A 15358-nucleotide genomic window follows, 5' to 3' on the forward strand; every position below is an offset into this window, starting at 1 on the left:
CAGGATATCCTTTGTTAAACAGCAAGTGTTTTTCCACTCCGTGCAGTCAGACCCCAGGCTTGCCCCCAAGTAAACTGTGAGGGTGGGCAGGGGTAGAGTCAAGGAGGCTCCCTAACCCTAACCTCCCCATCACCCCCCCCCCCCACCACCCACCCCCCAGCACAGCGGTTTTGATTGTGCCGCGTTCCTTCTCACTACACCTGCCACATAAATCACAGATACAGACACCCAGCTCCTGTATTCATACTTCTCACTTCCTTAAAAGCCTGTTTTCAGTACAGTAAAACAAACAATTCCATTTAAAAAAAATTTTACGACTTGTGCAGACTGTACACAAAATCTAAATGGAATATGGTAATAATATTCTCATGCAATCTTAAAAACGTTATGCTTGTTTTATTGCATATTTTTTAACCTATACATCAGATGGGAACACATTCACCCACAGTTTGAATCAATACACCTTTAAAGTCAAACATATCAATTTCCTGGTCATGTAGTTAAATAATTCAGTAGTACAAATGGAAATATATAATATGAATATATAATATGCAACCTATGGGATTTTGGTCAGCCACTGAATAAGGGGATGCACTAATTAAATAATATTTCTAAAACTGATCATATGATTGTATTAAGAGTTATTTGTCCATAAGATATAATTTTGTTATTTTAAATACAAAAAAGACAGTCGGCCAGGCATGACACAAAACAATTTAACAAAGAGACCTAAAGAACTGCAATACCACACACAATACAACCTACAGTATGACAAAAGAAAGGATTCTTATGTTATTTGCGGATTTATTTTGTTTATATATTTATGGAATGCCCCTTTACATAAAGATTTCAAAGGCTCAAAACAGAATTTCACACAGGCAACAAAAGAATATTCCAGATATTCCACACATTGTTTGTTTTTTCTGGCATTCCAAGGAATCACCAACGTAACCAGTACAGCAACACGCAAACACATGTTCTTATTTTAGACCAGCTGTCTCATGCAAAGCCCTTCAATTAATCAATCAGCAGATGAAAAGAACATGTGAACATGTCCCTGGGGTGAACTGGAGGAAGGTTTGAAGGTACACCATGCTGAGCCGAGCCAAGCTCTACAGAGGAGGAGATGCCGTCAGAGGCAGCAGTGAGGAATAAACTTGGGAAGAGGGGTGAAAGGGTCATTGAGGAAGCATAAATATTTAATCAAGGCCAGATTGACAGGGGAACAAAGGACATTGTGCTTCTGCTTCTGAAAAGTCCCTTTCCTGCGTAACTGAGTGCATGGCTCACGTCAAAAGACACAAAGCGCAAGGTCTTTTATAGCATTTTCGCAAGAGGCACTTCTGAAATGAAAAAGCTAATACTCAACTTACTCCTCAAGTTCTGCATTGAGGTCCTCATGGAGAGGCAAGCAGTAACTGAGACTGTTTATTAGCTCCAATCCCCAAAACAGAAACCAACAATATTCAATCGTCTCAACTGACCACCGCATGTCACGGTCTCGGTTCGGGCCTTGGCAAGCTGCCTATTTTCCTATGCAGAAGTCCCTGAAGATGACATCCAGGATTTCCTCCGCCCCCACCTTGCCTGTGATCCTGCCCAGACTGGTGAGGGCCAACCGGACCCCTTCTGCAGCCAATGCCAGGTCCAGATCCCGATAGTGGTGATACTGCCCCAGGGACTGCACACACTGCTGGAGATGGGCACGGTGACGGGCCTGGGTCAGACTGGGGGAACCACTAAGGGGGTCTCCACACCTGGGACAGAAACAGCATACCTCGAGTCAAAGTGAAAATGAAATCGCCCATAAAACAAAAAACATATACAAAGACCAGGCTAACACTCCCAAACAAACAAATCAACAAACAAGTCCCCAACAAAATCATACGTACACATCCTCAGTGTTTCTTAAACTACGGGTCAGGACCCAAAATAGGAGGCGGTTGAGGTGGTTCCTGGTATGAATCTGTAGTCCCCTAGGCTATGCTGGTAGGTGTATTTGATGTGTCCCTGAAAGGTACTAAATTTCTAATTTGGGTCCCGATATTAAAAAGTATTTCTAATTCGTATGGCGGTATTTAAAAATTTAAGAACCAGTGCATACACATATACAAAGGTCACACTTCCACTCCAACTCCCAACAAAAAACTCACAGGGCTTTGACTTGTCTTAGCAAGGCCTCCATGAAGCCATCCAGCCCGTGACCTGTCTGGCAGGACATGAGGCAGGCAGGGGGCAGACCTCTCGCCCGAGCCAGGGCGCTCTGCACTTCGGCCGCCTGCTCCTCGGTAAGCAGGTCGCTTTTGTTGAGCACCAGCAGACACCGCCTCGCGGCAGCCTCCGGGTCTTCTTCGCCGGGCAGCAGAGTCCTGAGGTGGCTCGAGAGGAAGTCGGGTACTCCCCGGTGCGTTGTTGGAAGGTGCGTGGCGTCCAGAACAGCCAGTGTCAGGTCTGCCTGCTCCACCCTGCGGGGGGAGAACGGACGCTTATTCTTGCTACCTCCTTCCTGCTCCAGGTCACGAAGCCCGGGGCCCCTTCTTGGCTCGCGGCACCAACACTCCCACCTCGGCGCGAGAGTACACCGCGCTTCCTACATGCCAGGCTCGCCCCTGTCCCGCCAGCCATGCAAAGACCAGGGAAAATTCTCCTGTGTTGATGCTTCGCTTCGAAAACAGTAAACAGTGGAAGCAGATGTCCTAAATCAACAAGTTTGACCACCACAGGACAGTCTGAACCAACTTTGCCCTACTGGAGGAAATATTATGTAAGTGGAAATTGTAGAGGTAAAAATACGAGACCTCCAACATTTGTTTATACTGTGCAATAATTCATACTTTTCCTTAAAAAGAAAACATTGGATTCATTACATTAACATGCAGGTTATGGGCAGGGCCCTTATAAACACTTTACTTCTTTTGTAATGTGCAGCACCGTGAGGTTGCTATGGTCTCCTCTCCAGCTTCTTAAACAAAGATCATCACATTGTGGAATATTAATTGTCTCAATAAATCCTGTATTTACCACAAGTGAAGCTTTTATGCATATGGGTAGTTTTAAAGAAAAAATGTGCAACACTTCATCACTTACTGTTCTGGAAACCAAATTATAAATGACAGCCACAGGAGATATTTGTCTTCTGATGTCCCATTTGTTTTTATAATATGTGAAAAAGAGTACACGATAACCTAGAGATATCGAAAACAGACAATGGGTTTTGAAAATCCAGTTTGTTATTCAGTGCACCACTGAGTCAACAATATTAATGCTGATAAATGCCTCTGTCAAGTAGTAAATTCTCTCAAAGCTGTTATTCCCCTGTTGTTTATCGACTAGATTACATACAAATGTTATGTCTACGGCTGACTTTTGGGTGTTTGACTCTTTGCACACTCCCCCTCTCTCTGTTCCCTAGCTCTCCCTAACTCTACACACTCCCCCTCTCTCTCTTCCCTAGCTCTCCCTAACTCTACACACTCCCCCTCTCTCTGTTCCCTAGCTCTCCCTAACTCTCACACTCCCCTCTCTCTGTTCCCTAGCTCTCCCTAACTCTACCACTCCCCCTCCTCTGTTCCCTAGCTCTCCCTAACTCTACACACTCCCTCTCTCTGTTCCCTAGCTCTCCCTAACTCTACTCCCCCTCTCTCTGTTCCCTAGCTCTCCCTAACTCTACACACTTTCCCTCTCTGTTCCCTAGCTCTCCCTAACTCTACACACTCCCCCTCTCTCTGTTCCCTAGCTCTCCCTAACTCTACACACTTTCCCTCTCTGTTCCCTAGCTCTCCCTAACTCTACACACTCCCCCTCTCTCTGTTCCCTAGCTCTCCCTAACTCTACACACTCCCCCTCTCTCTGTTCCCTAGCTCTCCCTAACTCTACACACTCCCCCTCTCTCTGTTCCCTAGCTCTCCCTAACTCTACACACTCCCCCTCTCTCTGTTCCCTAGCTCTCCCTAACTCTACACACTCCCCCTCTCTCTGTTCCCTAGCTCTCCCTAACTCTACACACTTTCCCTCTCTGTTCCCTAGCTCTCCCTAACTCTACACACTTTCCCTCTCTGTTCCCTAGCTCTCCCTAACTCTACACACTTTCCCTCTCTGTTCCCTAGCTCTCCCTAACTCTACACACTCCCCCTCTCTCTGTTCCCTAGCTCTCCCTAACTCTACACACTTTCCCTCTCTGTTCCCTAGCTCTCCCTAACTCTACACACTTTCCCTCTCTCTGTTCCCTAGCTCTCCCTAACTCTACACACTCCCCCTCTCTCTGTTCCCTAGCTCTCCCTAACTCTACACACTTTCCCTCTCTCTGTTCCCTAGCTCTCCCTAACTCTACACACTCCCTCTCTCTGTTCCCTAGCTCTCCCTAACTCTACACACTCCCCTTCTCTCTGTTCCCTAGCTCTCCCTAACTCTACACACTTTCCCTCTCTGTTCCCTAGCTCTCCCTAACTCTACACACTCCCCCTCTCTCTGTTCCCTAGCTCTCCCTAACTCTACACACTTTCCCTCTCTGTTCCCTAGCTCTCCCTAACTCTACACACTTTCCCTCTCTGTTCCCTAGCTCTCCCTAACTCTACACACTCCCCCTCTCTCTGTTCCCTAGCTCTCCCTAACTCTACACACTTCCCTCTCTGTTCCCTAGCTCTCCCTAACTCTACACACTCCCCTTCTCTCTGTTCCCTAGCTCTCCCTAACTCTACACCTCCCCCTCTCTCTGTTCCCTAGCTCTCCCTAACTCTACACACTCCCTCTCTCTGTTCCCTAGCTCTCCCTAACTCTACACACTCCCCTCTCTCTGTTCCCTAGCTCTCCCTAACTCTACACACTTTCCCTCTCTGTTCCCTAGCTCTCCCTAACTCTACACACTTTCCCTCTCTGTTCCCTAGCTCTCCTAACTCTACACACTCCCCTCTCTCTGTTCCCTAGCTCTCCCTAACTCTACACACTTTCCCTCTCTGTTCCCTAGCTCTCCTAACTCTACACACTCCCCTCTCTCTGTTCCTAGCTCTCCCTAACTCTACACACTTCTCTCTGTTCCCTAGCTCCCTAACTCTACCACTCCCCCTCTCTCTGTTCCCTAGCTCTCCCTAACTCTACACACTCCCTCTTCTGTTCCCTAGCTCTCCCTAACTCTACACACTTCCCTCTCTGTTCCCTAGCTCTCCCTAACTCTACACACTTTCCCCTCTCTGTTCCCTAGCTCTCCCTAACTCTACACACTCCCCTCTCTCTGTTCCCTAGCTCTCCCTAACTCTACACACTTTCCCTCTCTGTTCCCTAGCTCTCCCTAACTCTACACACTTCCCCTCTCTCTGTTCCCTAGCTCTCCCTAACTCTACACACTCCCCTCTCTCTGTTCCCTAGCTCTCCCTAACTCTACACACTTCCCTCTCTGTTCCCTAGCTCTCCCTAACTCTACACACTCCCCTCTCTCTGTTCCCTAGCTCTCCCTAACTCTACACACTTTCCCTCTCTGTTCCCTAGCTCTCCCTAACTCTACACACTCCCTCTCTCTGTTCCTAGCTCTCCCTAACTCTACACACTTTCCCTCTCTGTTCCCTAAGCTCCCTACTCTACACACTTCCCCTCTCTCTGTTCCCTAGCTCTCCTACTCTACACTCCCTCTCTCTGTCCTAGCTCTCCTACTTACACACTCCCTCTCTGTGCTTCCCTACTCTCTACCCCTCCCCCTCTCCTGTCCAGCTCTCCACTCTACACACTCCCCCCTGTTCCAGTCTCCCACAACTCGTTCCACACCCACCGTCTGTCCTAGCTACCCTAAATAACACACATTTCCTCTCTTGTTTCCTAGCTCTCCTAACTCTACACATCCCTACTCTTTCCTAGCTTCCTAATTACCAACTTATCTTGTCCCTAGCTTCCCGAACTCTAAGCACTTCCCCTTCTCTGTTCCTAGTCTGCCCTAACTCTTCACACACTTCTTCTCTCGTTCCCTAGCTCCCCTAACTCACGACCAACTCCCCCCTCTCTCTGTTCCCTAGTCTCCTAACTCTACCACGTTCACTTGTTCCCTAGACTCTCCTAACTCATACACCACCCCCTTCTCTCTGTTCCCTAGCTCTCCCTAATCTTTCAACTTTTCCCTCTGTTCCCTAGCTCTCCTAACTCTACACACTCCCCCATCTGTTCCTAGCTCTCCTAACTACACACTTCTCCTGTTCCTAGCTCCCATAAATCACAACTCCCCCTCTCTGTTCCCTAGCTCCAACTCTACATCTTCCTCTGGTCCTAGCTTCTAAACTTTTACACATCCCTCTGTCCCTAGATCTCCATAACTTAAACAACTCCTTCTGTTCCCAGCTCTCCTAACTCTAACACTCCCTCTCTGTTCCTAGCTCTCCCTAACTCTACACACTTTCCTCTCTGTTCCCCTAGCTCTCCCTAACTCTACACATCCACCTTTCCTCTCTGTTCCTAGCTCTCCCTAACTCTACACACTTCCCTCTCTGTTCCCTAGCTCTCCTAACTCTACACACTTTCCCTCTCTGTTCCCTAGCTCTCCCTAACTCTACACACCCTCCCTGTTCCCTGCTTCCCTAACTCTCACTTCCCTCTTTCCTAGCTCTCCCAACTCTACAACACTCCCCCTCTCTCTGTTCCCTAGCTCTCTACTCTCACACTCCCCTCTCTGTTCCTACTCTCCTGCTCTCACATCCCCTCTTCTTCCTACTCTCCTATCTCACACTCCCTCTCTCTGTTACCTGCTCTTGGCCTCTTGCACACTCCCTCTCTCTGTGCTCTACCTCTCTCTGGCTCTTTGCACACTCCCTCTCTCTGTGCTCTACCTCTCTCTGGCTCTGCGCACTCCCTCTCTCTCCACGCTGTCCAGGGAGTCTCTGAGGCCAGCGGTGTCACTCAGCAGGACGGGAAAGCCGCTGATGTCCAGATGCGTCTCCACCACGTCTCTGGTGGTCCCAGCAACCGGAGACACGATGGCTACAGGACGCTGACCTGGGTGAAATAAAACAGCACAAACCAGTCAATACTTCAGTTTCCCTCTCAGCATCCTAAAACACAGAGATCCCTACCAGTAAATCCAATCACCACATTTGGTGTACTCCAAACTGTAATATTGGACAGGTGAATAGCTAGGAATCTAGAGCCCTTCTCCCAGTTATCTATTGATACTGCTGCAGCCACACTCTTCTCCTCTTTATCTTCAATGCTCAGTTCGCTCTGTCCCCCTGTCAGCAGACCAGGAAGGCTCTCTCAACCCTTGGGTGACTGCTTCCCTCTGTGCCAACAGGACCGCATTACGGGCAACAGAGAGAAGATGGCACAAAAACCAGAGACCCTGCAGACCTGTCCAGTTACCCCCAGCCCCCCCCCCCCCCATATTTTCATCCTCTGTCGCAGCTGCTAAGACTAACTCTCACCAAACTTAAATTTTATCCAACTAAATTCATCCCGTAACTCATGCCAACTGCTCTTGCTTCCTCCATCACCCATAGTAGAGGTTCAGTGATAAACAGCATCTGATTCAGTCACTGAGCCTAGAGCTCCCCCAACGTGCAGGAACTCCGCCACATCCCAAGCCAAACAACCTCTGACATGTAATAAATAAGCAGACATCTGGGTGCACATGCTTCTGGGAGAAGACCAGTGTCTACAGGAAACAATAACAGGCCCTAATCTAAATGGCTGATAAAAACAGACTTTAACTGTGAGAAGTTGAACTTCAGCCACTCTAAACAGTCCTTAGTAGTGTTTTATTACCATTTCTTTTCCTAATGCAATTTGTTTACACTGATGCTTACTTTTTATTTTATTCAGGCTACCCACATAGCAGTTCACATAGAAACAGAAATTCATGGGCATTGAAAAACAAAAAGAAAATGTTAAAAACAACATACAAGGAAATCATGAAATACAATAAATAGACAAAGACAAACAAGTTATAATGGGCACATCCAAAAGGATGTTTTTAAAAACTGTAAAATTTAAAACACCTGAAGCCAAGGAATGTTTTAAAGGGATGCAGGAAACAGGAATCAATTATATGTTAAAAAAAAAGAAGTTATTTGAAATGTTTAAAAATCTTACGATTATTATTTCTATAAACACAGAATTGGAGACCTCTTGCATCTGTAGTTTTTTGCTTTCAGTAACTGGAGCCTGCGTTGACTTCTCGTCTGTTTTCCTGTTGTTAGCTCCCGGAAGGGGGATAGCCAGTTTCTAAAGAATGAGTCAAAGAGACTGATGGCAAATTCTTTGGCCCATGCTGATGGCACACTTTCTCGCCCTCAGCATGGGCAACAACAGCAAGAGGCGTGGATGGCATGGGTGTAACTGGAGTAGGCTCCTCCCTGGATGATCCTACCTCCACATTTCTGAACAAGCGCCACTTCTCCTGATTTAGATTTAGTATAAAATTCCCCTGCCAGGCTGATGCTATTCCAGCATAGCGTGTACATAATCTGTATAAACTGTGACAAGGTCATCTTTGGAGACAGTGACAGAACAGCTTTGTGTTTACCTTAGCAGAAGTATTCTATAACCTGTTTGTTCCACTGCAAGTCTGACTGCAGTATGCCACCCAGTACTGTACAGACCGTTAGGCCTGAGATGTGGAGAAGATGAGGGGCGGGCAGTTCTCTGATGAATATCAGAGATAGGGTTTTGCATTTTCCCCTTAAAGATGGTTTTCGTGGATACTTATTTTCAAGTTACTCAGTGTAGCTTGGGCATTGGATGTTTTATGTACATAAAAGATAAGACTTAGATCATCCACATATAATTCCAGTCAATGTCATAGGCTGCATTATCAGAAATTTCTAATAATGCTAAAAAACCAGAAGAACTTCTTCTTCTCTCAAAAGCTCTTCCCAGTCTGAGCACCGGTCCTGGTAGCTCACTCATTTCTCGCAACGAAACACAACACAGAGGAACCACGGCAACAAAGAGGCCCTGTCAAATAAGACAACTGTCAATCAGTGGCACTGGGGGAGCCAATGGTGGATGGACCGTCAGCAGCTTTGCACAAGGAGCAGAGCAGACAATAGGTGGATGATTTTTCTAGGTCTAGTTCCAAACTGCATAGGGTCAGCCATTTTGGAGAATCTGGGTGTTAAAAATTGGACCTACCTGATGGTATCGACAAAATTCTCCCCATGAATTTGAAAAACAAGCTGAAAACACAAGCAACTAAACTATTGCGGCGGAATGTAAACTGTAATGCAAAACCACCTGACAGTCACTCTAAACATGAAAACTAGATTGTATCAGCAGGCGACAGCGTCTTGTATTCTCAGCCTAAGCCACTTACAAAGGATGTTCAGAAGGCTGCTCTTCCCTGCATTGGTCTTTCCAGCAATGACCACCTGGACGCCACTGCGAAGCCTCTCTCCCCTCCGCCCATCCTGCAGATGTCTTTCCACCTCCTTCTGGAGCTGGGACACAGAGATGTCCACTGGGAATGATAAAAAAGGTGAGGATGTCACTGCATAGGGAGCAGTACAACCCCAGGTCCTCTTCCTGACCAGCCCTCACACTGGTGGTCAAAGTTACACTTATGTGTCCACATTTCACTCCATTCATTCCATATTTCTCCAAACGACAGTTTGTCTCTCCTGTTGCCAAATTTCATACCAAGTTTAAAATAATGGATAAAGTGCATTTAAATATAACCTCCAGTGTGAATCATTTTTTGAGCCATGCCTACACAATTATTACCAAAATCGTTCCACTTCACATTGGTGATGGATGCCCTCATAGAAATTGAACATATTGAAATTAAAGTGAACTATATTTATCATTATATTTAAAAAATGTCTGCATATTTATAATATACTGCAGGATATCCAGGTTGCCTAAGAATGAGGTGAGTTTCCTTCCTTCCCTATAATGTTTTTTGAGATCATCAGATTAAAGGTGTCTATAAATACATTCCATTATTATTTCTATGGTTATATAAATCTTAATCTCAAACTAGCTTGAGAGTAATAATTAAACGGACGCATCGATGAAAACGTTCTGAGATGCTATAGTGACACCAGTTTTAAATCAATGAGACTTGAGGTCTTATACAGCTGGCTGACCTCTAAACACTTGTCACTATTCAAATCATTTAAAAAAACAAAAACACATTCTCAACATTACTGGGGAACACTGTAGGCATATACAGCCCTTAGTGTTGAAAGGACAGTTTTTGAACTTTGCTAAATACGTTGCTAGTGACACCAAGCCAATGTTGTACGTGCTGTAATCTGCACATTGCACAAACCCTGCTTTGTGACTGCGGGTGACAAATCAAATGACGAGGAATTTGTCAGCTACCGTCACACTCACAAAGTAGTGACAAACACAGAGGAATGTTTGTCAGTTCACAAAAAAGTGGGAAAGGGAGTGAATTGGTTGGGTTTTAAGGTGCCGTTTGCTGGCCGTCAAATCCTGTGTACGGACCCTGTGGCATGCTTTGAAGATGAGACTAATGCCACGCTTGGTCCCCATGGCCCTTTCTCCCAACATCCTCAAGGAAACTGTCTTTTCAGCAGTTTGATCTCTATCTTCTCTTCTCTTCACAGTCGCAGTCACTCACTCACGCTAACAGCAAACAGGAAGACTAAACCAAACCCTTGGGAATTTCTCCCAGTGATGGGTTTTTTGTTTTCCATCGATGGAAACTTACCTTGGTTTAAGACCCCATCCTCGATAAGCTCGTCCTCACTGAAGTCTATGTAAGCCTCGATGTGAGCCAAGCACTGTTGGACAGAATATAATTTACAGATTGAAGACCAAACCAGGCAAAAGGTGCAAAAGTTCCTGTTGTTCACTCAGTAGATTTACTAATGCAAGGCAACAATGTGTGACAAAAAGAATATTACTGCAAACAAAAACTAGATTCACACTTCAAATAAGAATCAATATATTACATGTGTTATGATAAAATGCATTTACGCATGCAGTTTAATCCAATTTAGATAAAGCACAGATGCAATCGACAAAAATAATGGCTTCAAAATTCAATTAATGAAAAATGCACAGAGAAATTAAAGTGGAAGTCATGTTTTTAAAAAGTGTGCATTTATTAAGAAAGTGCCATTCAGGCTGTTCATTACTATGGAGCTAGAGTAGAATAGAATTAAATTAATTTTACAAGAGAACAAACTTTAGAAATAACAGGAAGACAATGGGAAGATGTTGTTTATGAAGCCTTTAAAATGGTCCCTGCAATTAGCCACAGATATTTCAATACGTGCTAGACGAGCACCTTTTGATTGATTTAAAAAAATTCAAAATTACTTTGTGCCATCTGGACAGGATACCAGTCCATTATGAAGCTGTTACACAGCCTGTGTGTGCCGAGTAGAGATTTGGTTGGTATCATTTTTTTTCACTCAACTAAGGAGTGGGGGATTCCAGCAGGGTATAATCTGTGACTTTTATAGAAATCTGAATAACAAAAAGAGAGAGCATTTTTTGAAAAACACGTATCCTCAGGAACTCTCGAATTAGCACCCGCTGAGAAAAAGTTACGGGAGCATTTACAGAACGCCGGCAAACAAGCCAGGTCTCAGGGCGGGATCACTCCGCACCCCACATCTCTCTGGGGGTCTCAGCGTGTCCACAGCAGTCTGGCTCGCACCCAGGCCAGGATATCCTGTCTCCTGCCCTGTCTCTGGCCAGCCTAGGGCCCTATTCTCTGTAGACCCCACTCCCTGCCAAGACAGGAGTGACACAAAATGGGGCTGCTCGAAAAATTACACCGCAGCTGTGAGCATAATTACCTTCTGGCACCAAAATACAGAAAAAGCACACCAGCTTTGGGAAGGAAATAACAAATTGTTGAAACAACAGGTGCTGATTAGCTGGCTGAAGTATTTGTAGAAAAAGCAGGAAAATATTCTTTGTGTTTTCAAGAAAAACATATGATGCATATAGTTCAACAAGATCTTTATCGAAGACCTGGAAAGGCCTTACGTAATTGAGGCACTGGTAGGATATGCTGCGATGCTGTATGGACCTCAGTGGGAGCCCTTTTACCCTGATCAGCCTCTGGCTCCACTCATGGTAGAGCTGACCCAGGTCTCCAGCCATCTGTCGGAGAGCCTGCCTCCTCTGGGCCTCCGTCTCCGCGTGAATCAGGTCACCAAGTCCCTCCACCTCCGTGAGGCCCAGCTTCCCGGCATGGAAGGCTCGTCTTGTGAACTCCCCGGCTTCTGCAGGTCGAACCCCGGGCAAGCCCCCTGATGAGCACAGTACCTACAATGAGGCTCACCAGGATTGTGAGGTCTCTTCAGTTTGGGGGAAAACACCAAAACAAGCACACAGTAAAATGTTCCGTGTTAAATCAACACTCACAGAGTACACATTGTCCCAATTGGACTCATATGTACTCAGTTGGTGTCGAATTAAAGCTGGACATTTTACTGTGCATGAGGAGGATCATACCAATTAAAACTGAAAATCTGGTAGATGTTGTAATGATGTTTTTACACCCCCGAGAGTTCCACAGACTGTCGCTACAAACTAATTTTGCTGTGTGGTAAAAAAGGATTTCAAATAAATGTGGGAGATCACAATACTTTTAAAATCTGGAACAGACGCAAATGAGTGAAATAAGTCAAGGGTCAGAGACTTAATGCGTCTCACAAAAACAAACACGTGGACTACATAGTGACACGTGCAAAAATGCCTGAGCTGTTCCAGTGCAACAATCCAGATGTCAAAGCATCAAATTCTGATACCAACTGGTACACCACTGCCATCTAGTGAAGGACTGCCAGGTCAAAGCCACCAACACAGGCTTCCAGAGAGTCAAATCCACAAGATTCCAACTCCAACAGAAATGTCTCTTCATTAGTGGTTTCGAGTCAAGATACGTATTACATGGAAGAGGGGAGAGAAATTGGACATACTGAACAACTCTCCGAGACTTGTTATTAGACCTCTTACTCCTACACTCACCTAAGGCTTGTAAGACCCCGCTAATTACAGCAGGACCACCATGGATGTGAAACTCCACACTGTCTTCTCCTGTGAAACTGCGAGGACCTAAAGTAAAAAAAATATTGCTATATCATCAAAATTATCTGAGCACAGTAGTTTGTGTGTATGTTTAGGCCTATGTGCTTGTATTTGTGAGAGGAGGGAGGGAGGGAGAGGGAGAGGGAGAGGGAGAGGGAGAGAGAGAGAGAGAGAGAGAGAGAGAGAGAGAGAGAGAGAGAGAGAGAGAGAGAGAGAGAGAGAGAATATAAAAAGAGATTCATTGATGTTTTTATTGCTTGATCAGTTTTAGCTGAAGGCAGACCTGGGAACCAGAGGACCAGTCCCCTGTCAAGCAGCTCCTGGGAACGAGGGTCAACTAAGTTGCAAAGGTGCGCAGTACGTGGAACAGTACGGCTGTGTGCCCGGCCTGCCAGTCTGCTTAGAGCTAGACCAGAGGCGGGGCCGCTAACACGCACCACAGCCACACCACATCTCCCATGGCCAGAGGACAGCGCAAAGATGGTATCAGCGTCACAAATGCTACTGCTGCACAGATTCTTCGATGGATTACCCCTGTACAAAAGCGTAAAATGTATTGTTATCGTGATATTCCATAAATAAAAATATAACATTTTTAGAGACACAAAGTTTTCTTTATCCAAATAGCGCGTTCATGGGTAAGCTGAAAGCACATTAAAAGCAAGAACTGCATGAGGACTCTTGTCAAACAATACCACAAAGAATTAAACGACACGGATTTAGTATGATTGACAACTATATCAGATAAAAATGTACCAAAGAATAACTGTTTGTACTGGTGACCAAAAAAGCCTAAACAAACCTTAATCCCTTTATAATGAAGGACGACCTTCTCCGCAGCGATCCAGAAATAAATTGGAACATTTGTCAGTCCCTCCGTACCAATATGAACCCTTCAATTCTTATGGTTGTGTGACTTCCACTCAACTGGCTATCCATATAGCTAGCTAGCATCTAGCACTAAATGTCAATTACTTTTACCATTGTATGTTGCTAGCCAGCTAAATGCAACGTCCAAGCCACAGAGTGGTGTTACATCTCATTTCAAAGACTTCATTACGTGGAATCAAGAGATAGTTATGCTAAATGAGCACAAGCACAAAAATTGCTGTTGTATTTCAGAAAAACGAGCTTCAAACTTATAGAATCTAGAGTCGCTAACATAGTACGCACAGCTCGCCCCTGACCCTGTTCGATCGGTTACATTCAATTGGTGTACAACGCCACTCTGCATTCCGTTGATTGGTCTATGCTTTACGTCATGAAGGGTTTACGAATTTTATTCGTCTATGCACTGTCAATCAATAAAGGGTTCCCACTTGTGTGTTGTCGAATTGTTTCCCTATTGATACAGTTATCTATGATATCAACCGTTCATTAATTTGCTCAAAAGGCTCGTTATTATGCTTCTTGTAATGGCGTGGACCGTATTAATGATAAACCTTTTCCTTCATAGAATATCGAGCGTTAAAACTATGTTTATTTTAAGATACATCATTTAGTGTTTCTGTTTAAAACTCGCCAATATAGCCAATAATAGTCAAGAATTGGCAGTGATAATACCGCACGTTATCCATTATTTTGCGCGTTACAATTCACCTTGACCTCGATCATCAGAGAAATATATAAGTGCAATATCGTTTTCTGTTTGTTTTAACTCATGTGACTATGTTGGAAACGTGAAACATAATTTATTTACCAAGCATTGTAAAATCTGAAGGTGAGGCTTGTTTGTTATGTCAGCGAAGATACGCATCCATGCTAATCTGTAAAGGTTCAGTGCATTTGGAGCGAACCCCCTCTCATAAAATGGATATACTGTAGCGCAGAAGCCAAATGTATTAGATACATATGCATTCAGAAATGTAGCCAATGGTGTGTCAGATAAAACCAGTGTAGTATAATAATAATAATAATAGTATTATTATTACTGTTTATTTATTGTAATATTAACATGCAATTTTATTTAATCGGATTAAGGTGACCAAGTTGTTTAAGGTAGGCACTTTTAATGAATTATATTTTAATTTAATGATAAGCCTTCTGTAGCCGATGTTGTGCACAATAATTTAGGTTCCTCTGAACTCTAATGCATTGAGCAGATGGGTTGGCACTCAAATTACTACCAGTTTATCAGACCAAATGATTATTTTCCTATCCTTAAGTGATTACGTGTTATAATTAGCTCCATGTCCCATATGAGCAACTGAGTTTATTTGATTAAGAAACACAGATTATGACTGATTTCATTTTTGAATGGCCGACAAAGTGAAATAAATTTATCTGAAATCTGAGAAGTTTTTCAGTCGCTAACCATATATTGGTATTTGCTGTCATTTCTTTCATTTGTTCACATATTTTTTCTTTCTTTCTA

General features: G+C 44.5%; 1 protein-coding gene across 2 annotated transcripts; it reads right to left on the reverse strand.

Moving 5' to 3' along the window:
- Positions 1 to 381: 381 nt before the first annotated feature.
- On the reverse strand, positions 382 to 14196 carry gtpbp3 (GTP binding protein 3, mitochondrial). 2 transcript variants are annotated; one of them, XM_064331577.1, is made up of 9 exons: positions 13787 to 14196; positions 13268 to 13518; positions 12925 to 13011; positions 11938 to 12203; positions 10646 to 10718; positions 9284 to 9427; positions 6804 to 6969; positions 2154 to 2465; positions 382 to 1757 (listed from the first exon to the last, which is right to left on the reverse strand). In XM_064331577.1, exons 1-9 carry the CDS (start codon positions 13846 to 13848, stop codon positions 1526 to 1528), a joined length of 1593 nt encoding a protein of 530 aa, XP_064187647.1. In that variant the 5' UTR covers positions 13849 to 14196; the 3' UTR covers positions 382 to 1525. The 2 variants fall into 2 exon arrangements, with proteins under 2 accessions (XP_064187647.1, XP_064187648.1); XM_064331578.1 differs by having other exon boundaries at positions 12001 to 12203; positions 13787 to 14195.
- Positions 14197 to 15358: the final 1162 nt, after the last annotated feature.

The sequence above is a fragment of the Anguilla rostrata genome, chromosome 4 (genome assembly GCF_018555375.3).
Source record: "Anguilla rostrata isolate EN2019 chromosome 4, ASM1855537v3, whole genome shotgun sequence".
NCBI classification, from domain to species: domain Eukaryota; kingdom Metazoa; phylum Chordata; class Actinopteri; order Anguilliformes; family Anguillidae; genus Anguilla; species Anguilla rostrata.

Excerpts from the sequence above, each read along its gene's own strand:
- gtpbp3 (XM_064331577.1), bottom strand. The coding sequence starts at position 13,848 with ATGTTCCAATTTATTTCTGGATCGCTGCGGAGAAGGTCGTCCTTCATT. Across the intron at positions 9,428-10,645 it reads GGATGGGGTCTTAAACCAAG|TGGACATCTCTGTGTCCCAG; the intron begins GTAAGTTTCCAT and ends TATCATTCCCAG. Across the intron at positions 2,466-6,803 it reads GTGCGCAGAGCCAGAGAGAG|GGTGGAGCAGGCAGACCTGA; the intron begins GTAGAGCACAGA and ends CTCCCCCCGCAG.